Consider the following 7895-nt stretch of genomic DNA (forward strand, 5'->3'; position numbering starts at 1 on the left):
CTGCACGATCTCGCCCTCAGCGCTCAGCGTGGCCCCCGCGCGGGAGAAGCGGCCCTGCAGCCCCGTGGTGTAGGTGGTGTAGTCGCCGCTGGGGCTGGACTCGAAGAGCACCACCTCCACGAACGCCGTCTCCTTGCCCAGCGCCGCGCCCGGCGCCGCGGCCAGCAGCAGCCCGAGCAGCAGCAGCGGCGGCGGAACGGCCAGCCCCGCGCCGGCCCCGCAGCCCCTCATCGCGCGGCGGGGGGGAGCGGCGCGCCGCCGCCGCGCATCGCTCGCGAGCGGCTCCAGCTCCGGGGCCGGGGTTCCGGGCGGGTCAGCGCCCCATGGCAGCGGCCCTCCCGCCGCGCTGCGCCGCGCCCCGCTCCTCGCCGCCGCCAGCCCCGCGCTCCCCGTCCCTCGCCCCGGCTCCTCTCCGCCCTGCCAAGCCGCTTCCCTTTCATCTGCTCCACGTGACGGCCACCGCGGGGTTATCTCCGCCCTCCGCGCGTCTCTGACCCGCTCCGTCCCTCCCTCGGCGCACACACGGCCCGCGGCTCGCCGAGCTGCGCCGGGAGGCGCGGGGTGCCGCGAGCGGGCGGCCGTGGGGCGGCCCGGCCCGGCCCGGCGCCTCGGCCCGGCCCGAGCACCGCCGGAGCCGCGAGGGCGGCCGGGCGGCACCGCGCCGCGCGGCGCTCGGGAAGGCCCTGGCAGGGCCGGGCTGCCCCACGCGGGTCAGGCCTGCAGGGTCGGGCGCCACGGGCCGCGAGAAGCGGGCCCGGCCCGCGGGGACGGGGCTGTTGGGCGGCCCGGCCCGCGAGGCCGTCGCGAAGCGGGGCAGGCGGGCCGCGGAGGCTGGAGCGGGCCGGCCGCAGCCGCCGGCCGCCGGGCTCCTCCTAGCCTGCGCCTCAGGAGTGCCCGAGTGCAGGAGGCACGGAGCTCCTGGGCGTGAGGGCTTCGCGGCTGCTGGTGGTACACGTCCCGTGAACGGACGTACCCTGAGCGGTCAGGAGCCGTCTTTATCTCTTTATAACCAAATGCAGCGTTCTTTCTCTGAAGGAGAGACGCTGCTCCTCTGCAGCACGTGCATGGCAGTAATCTAACGTTTGCCATTTCCTGCATGCTGCTAGTGTCCAGCACGTTCCTTATGTGCGTGTGGAGCAGGAATGATGCAGCTCTTTGAACTCAATACTCTGCAAGAGTATGAGACAAGACAGTCAGATCCTTAGTGTGACACAGTGAGCAGCATTACCTTAACAAGTCACTGAACATTTCCGCATTAAGGAAGGGTCAAGAAGGGATCAAAGAAACATACGTTTTGAGCTTCTACCATGGGCCACAAAATACCCCCACAACCAGAAAGACAAGTACAATGGGTCCAAGGCTGCCGAAACCACTACATGCGTAGAATTGTAGCTGGAAGGAGCATCATTGTGCTCTAGCCAGGTTACAATGCAGAGCACACTACACAAGCTCAAATGTGGTCAACACACATAATTTTTATATTATGAACGTTATGGTTCAGTATGATTTCAGAAATGCATACCATCTACTGCACAGTAATTCCTTACTGCAAACTACCTCTACTTGAAATTCCTTCATCTGTGAAACAAATGGCTGATATTTGGATATCATAGGCTTCCCTGCATCATAACCAACATGGGAACAGATTAAACGATGAGAACTCTGGGAGATTTTCTCCCAGTCAGCTACATTATCTCACAACCTATAGAAAAAGGTGAGATGTATGCAGGGGTGACTGTTACTACGACGAGGGTTGCTGTTATTTGGGCCCTCGTGCATGTATCACGAGGAAGAAGTCTTTTGACATTCAGCTAGTTTTCTTTCTTCAATAACTTCAGTGGTTTAAGCAAATGACATCTAGAGTTTTTAACCTGATGCCTTCTCATTCCTTCAGGATTCCAGAAGAGGTTCTGTAGGCCTTATGCTCTTCCGTTCTTTTTCTTTTTAATGAGAACAGGTCTCTAAAATGAAGAATCAAAACATACCATTTTCTCTTGCTTCTCCACAGATGACTCATTTTTCTTACACCCTATTCACCTGTTTCAAGAAGTCCTTTCCAAAAGTCTTGAGTAGGATTTTGTATCTCAAGGAAAATATTTTAGAGATAGCTCTGCTCTCCAGTGCTGTAATAAATGCACAAGGCTTCCCTGTTCATCCTACCTGACCCGTGCCAAGGGGTAGGTCTGATCATGGGGTCCTTCCTACCAGCCCAGCCATATTTTGCTTCTTCAGGGAAGGAAAAACAAGAAAGGAACAGGAAGCCATGAGCTGCTGAAGGACAACTGCCTACTTTACAAATCTCCCCAAACAGTTGCTTCCTGTATCAGAATGGGACTTAATCAATCACAGTGCCAAAGGAACCATAAACTACTACAGAGGAGACAGCACTGAGGACATGCAGCTCCAACAAAGTGTTAAAGGAGTAAACTACCACATGGAATACCTATCCATTTGCATGTGAAAGGCAGTGAAGCAACTCATTTTTAGTTAATAGTTTTATTTCTACTTAGTGTTTGAAAGCAACTTGCTTTTCTAAACCCACCCTCCATCAATGTTTTGAGATTAAGTCACCATTAAGAACGAATTTTTTTCCTAACATTCATCTGACCCATTTATGACATTGTTAAATTCCATAGACACCCCTCCCCCCCCTTTTATGTGAATTGTCTTTAATTTCTAGTCTTTAGCAAGTTTTTATACCCTGCTTGTCAGATTTGCGATGTCTTTTTTCATGATGTATTTTTCTTGTAAAAAAGTGCCACTGTAAATCGAATTACCTTAAATAATAACGCATTCATTGAAATAAACAGCTTAAGTTGTTGCAGGTCAATGCATCTCAACTGTCCTGAACTCAATGGGTATCTAATCAGGTGATGGGCAGTAGAAAGAGTTGGAATTTCAGTGTCAGAGGTTAGTGGGGTGTGTGCTTGTTGTCAAATAGAAAGTAACAAACAATGCCTCTTGCAGAATACGTTGGACACCCTTACATAGCTTGGAGGAACTGCACAGCATTATGATATTTGTTCCCCACTGTTGCAGGCACAGTGAGAGCCTGAGGACAGTTTCAGACTGGATGTGCCAACTGGTGAGTTTTGTACTGAGCACACCTTGCCATACTTAGCAGAAGTTTGCCTGTTTTGTTGGAAGTACTTATTTTAAGCAGCTCTTCCTTTATCACTTGTTCCATTACAGTGACGCTTCCTTAACTATGCCAATGTAGCTTTTGTGGAGCTGTATGGCAAATTGAATTAGAGAAGAGACCCATGCTAAAAACAGCCCAGGAGGGGAAGGATTATTTTTATATTGAAGCAGCAAGCTAAAATAGTATTGGGAAGTGTAATTTTAGGTGTGGAGATGTGAGCTGGAAATCTAGGAGTTCTAGGAGGCCTGGACAAGAGCTCAGCATGTGTGAAAGACAGCTTCAGTCCTACAAAAGCTGGAAAGAACTTGACATTCCTGATTCCTAGCTGTGAAACTAAGACGTTGAGAATGCTGTGTCCTTCTTTGCTGGTCAACAAAGTGGATTTGAATTTACTGCTGCAGTCTAATGGTTCAAATGTTAGGCAACTCTGTCAGTTCCATTGCATCAAACTTAAATGCCTTCAGTAAGCATCCATGAACGCTACATCCCCCCCCCCCTTTCTGTTTAATCTTTAAAAATTACATAAACACCATACCCTGAGATATTAGTAAGATTTCGGATTTAAAGATCAAGAAAATAGGGAGTACCCAGATTAGACAATTCAACGGTGATCTTGTTCCCTGTCTACATATACTGTGAAAGTCTTCTGTTACATGGGTACATTTTTCCCCATAGAGCTTTGCTTCACAGAAGGATCCCATTGCAGATACAAATCAAGGAAGTACAGGGAAAAAATATTATAGATAAGACCCTTGCCTTAGTTATTAATGAAACACAATCATCAGTACTCTTTGGATATTATCTAGGAATAGGCTCTCTTATACCCACCTAGAAGTGGTGTCTTTCCAGATTAGGTTGAGAGTTAGGAATGCAGAAATGGCAGGACAAATAAACCTGGAAACTAACTAGTGAAAAACATAGGAATGGGGCTCTATACAACAAGTAGATGGCATCCTAGCGCCAAAATAAAAGCTGGTAAAGATATGATACACCCTTCAAAATGATTCATATCTGTGGACTGCAGGCATAGCAAAATCTCCCTGCAGTAAAATACCAAAGACTGACATGAGGCACTAGGTCTCAGATCACTGAGTTCCTCCTACTTGGGCAGAAATCCAAGCAGGAGGTTGCAGAAAAAGAAAGGACCGTCTATTATTAAAACAATAAAATATTTCAAATTGCCTTCTTTCTCACCTAGCATCATATAGCTGCCAATTCGGTTATGCCATAATACATCAAATACGTTTTCTTTTTTCCCCTCTACACAACAAACCAAGGTACAAGTTCTGAAATACAGAAGCCCCAAGCATTTATAACTGCAACTGAGGTCAATGAGAGCTGTGGTTTTAACATAATGAAATGATATATAACGCGAAAAGGTCTGAGAAAGTATGTCCTGAAAAGAGGGCAGTCAACATCAATGGATGCTTTTGATATTAAACTTCCTATGTCTCATTTTCCTGGCAAAGAAATGAGTACTATAGGGTTCTCCGCCTCACACAGTGCTCCTGAGAGAAAACAATGCTAATATAGTACCCACAGACTACTGTGATTAATGTTACAGAAAAGGCCCAAAACAAAATTAATGATTTTGTACCAAGAGCAAAGATGGAATATTGTGCAGGAAGTACAGCTCTGCACATCAGACAAGAAGAAAACAAAACACTGATAACCACTCACAATGTGATCACCAGCCATTCTCAATATTAAATGAGGCAGTAATCCAGCTTCCTCAATCTTTGCTATCTCTATATTTGAAAGAAGACGTCTGAAAGCTGCTTTCTGTCACATCCATGCAGTCAACCACAAATACAGCACACTGGAAAACCCCTTGAGAACCTCTTTTAGCCTCATTCCATAATGAAATTAAACATGCGTTATCTGCCTGACAGCCCCATCATCCTTGTGAACATATTAGCTACTTTTAACAAAGCTTAAGGGCAGATTGGAGGTCTTAAGACAGTATATTCTTGCAATTTTGTGAAAATCAGAGGCTCTGGACTTGGTACCGCAGCAGCATCCAGAAGGACATGCAGGAGACAGGGAAAGCTAGGGCAAAAGCTGAGCTTTTTCAATTCCACTGCCCAAAGAAGAGTCTGTTTGTTGTTGATCTTACAGATTTGTTTGTTTGTTTTAATAAAAAGGATCCTTTCTAATGTATCCCATTTAATTAACATGAAGCTTTTGTAACTAATACGCATTTTAAGAGTTACCACTGTGAAATGACATAAAGAAATGTGTGCATGTAAATGTTTGGTATAGAAGTGTCCCTTGGGGGGGTGGGGGGGGGGAATGGTGTTCAGCTGTTACACATTCAGCATGGCAGAAGCCAGAAAAAACGTATATGCACAGCAGCAGATTAGCCACAGCATATGTTGTCTTTTGCTCGACGGGGATGCTTAAGAAATATGAAAAGCAGTGAAGACAAGAACTCAGGTTGCTGAAGGGAGGTGATAAGGGTAGGGTCCCAGCAATATTAAGAAAAAATATACTGAAAACAATGTATCTTTGGGTCTATTGTTTTGGCACTAGCTTCTTTATCCTCCTGACTACTGAATGACCCTGGCTGAAAACTAGTATCAGTTATTAGCAGAGCAAAGAGCAGATGACATTTTCAATTAAGTGCTTTTTTATGACAAATTACCAAAACCCAACCTCTTCTAAGCTACCTGACAACCTGCAACACTCTTAGGTTTTGTTTATTTAGTCTGTGATAAGTAGAGCAAAAATAGCACTCAAAAGACTGGCTGAACTTTCAGCCAATAATCATGTGAATTTTTAAAGAATTTTTCTCAGATAGCATCAAAAATTTTAGCATCACAAAAGAAAATATGGTCCCTTCTCAAAGAAATAAAGAAAATAACCAATGAGCATGGATTAAAAATTCACTTCAGTTACTGTGAAATTTTGAATTTCTGTCTGATTAAGACTTTTTTCAGTGTTAACAAGACCTTGTGTGGAGCATAATTTATCTTTCATTCACTCTGTAAAGAAAAAAGAAAATCTCTTATAAGGGGCAGCTTTAACAAATTAAATAGTAAGAAAAAGATGGTTCTTACTCCTGTGATTTATCATATGAAGTGATCTGATAACACCAGATAATTCAGACTGGCATATTTCAGTGGGGAATCCATTCACAATGGTGAGGGCAACATGTCACTGCAGAGTCCAGTGACTGTCTCCCCCCACTGGTGAGCAATGACCTTTTCACATTTGTGCTGTAACAACTGAAGTATTTGCAATACTGTACCCACATAGAAGGTAACGGTTCTCTTTTTCCTTTTAACTAACTGGTATTCATCACAAGTTTCATCACAATCTGCCGTTTAAATAAAATAAAATAAAAAAAAAAGAAAGAGAAGAGAGAGGAGGGGAGGGGGAGGGGGGGGGAGGGGAGGGGGAGGGGAGGGGATTGTTGCTATCTCCAGCTAATAAAAAATTTCTGATCATACAGAACCAAAAGAGAATGCTAGATGAGAATAATAATTTAATTGGGGGGGGGGGTGGGGGGGTGAGGGCAAAGTCACCTTCTTTCTCCCCCCCATGAAAAAACATAGTATCTCACTTCAGCATTAGACTTTAAATAATAATTCTGACACACCTTCAGGTTGAAAAATCAGTCTGTGTATGATGACTGCAGACAGTTGGGCTAATTCATAAATTATCGCTCCAAAGCATTTGGAGAAGGATTGAGAATGTGAGCACAAAAACAAGTTACCATGAAATAACTGTGGGCATGAGATTACTTCACATTAACTAGAGGATGTAAACGTGCATACAGTTAGCTCAAATTGCTTCTAGGTTATAAATTCACACAGCAGCTTAATCACAGCCATTCACTTGTTCATCCATGCCTAAGACACTGCCTTTTCTTTCAAAGTCCAGGTCAGATACAACAGAAACTGAGAAAAATATCACTGACTGATCTAAAAGAAGCATGCCAATTCAACTGGATTAAAATGAAAGAATTATGATTAAACATTACATTTTAAACACTGCCAAAATAACAAAATCTGGATAGTACCAGTGGATTTGTTGGTAAGTATTCTTAAAAATGGTTTATGAGTGCTATAAATGCCCATTTTAACTGAGACTAGCAATTTTCCTTTGAAGTTGATTTGCATCTCCGTTTCTATCTGCTGTCCTTCCTAGAGGAACAACTGCCTGCCATTTCCTTTGATCAAATCATTAAACTGAAGCAAAGGAAAAAAAGGGTCCCATAGTATAACCGTAAATTACATTGACTCAGCATCTTCTTTCTACATTACAGATATTTATTTAGTATTTACTTTGGAATTCTGGGCTGTTATGCTACACTCAAGTTTAAGAAGCAAGTCGTGTTTCAGAGGTCCCCTTGTGTAGATTAAAGAACATCATTGAGGGATTCAGGACATACTTTAATTGCACTGTGCAGTGCGGTGACATCTACCTTTGCTTTAAATGGGTATCACAAGCAATCTAACACCAGCAGCAGAGTTCTGTACAACTGGATAGAGGTTCTGATGACCAAAGGAACTTACTTGACTCTTAACTGAGTGAGAAGGTAAGTTTTCCATTAGAGTACTTCTTAAATCAAACTTGAGAACTGTGTTTTCATAGTAAACTGTACCTGATAAGTCCCCACAGCAGAACAAGCAGCCATATAAAGGATGAAGAGAGCTGCTTATCTCATTCATACCACCACATGTGCCTTTCCAGATGATTTCAGTAACTGATAACTCAGACTTTCTACTGTCCATGTTCCCTACATGTT

At 44.4% G+C, this 7895-nt stretch overlaps 1 protein-coding gene across 1 annotated transcript in view; it reads right to left on the reverse strand.

The window, feature by feature from the left end:
- Window positions 1-366, reverse strand: part of ZNRF3 (zinc and ring finger 3) — a 94996-nt gene extending 94630 nt beyond the window's left edge. Inside the window, exon 1 of the mRNA XM_068654093.1 lies at window positions 1-366. Within this exon, the coding sequence (XP_068510194.1) occupies window positions 1-231 (231 nt within the window). The 5' untranslated portion in view covers window positions 232-366.
- Window positions 367-7895: the final 7529 nt, after the last annotated feature.

The sequence above is a fragment of the Anas acuta genome, chromosome 17 (genome assembly GCF_963932015.1).
Source record: "Anas acuta chromosome 17, bAnaAcu1.1, whole genome shotgun sequence".
In the NCBI taxonomy this organism is placed as follows: Eukaryota; Metazoa; Chordata; class Aves; order Anseriformes; family Anatidae; genus Anas; species Anas acuta.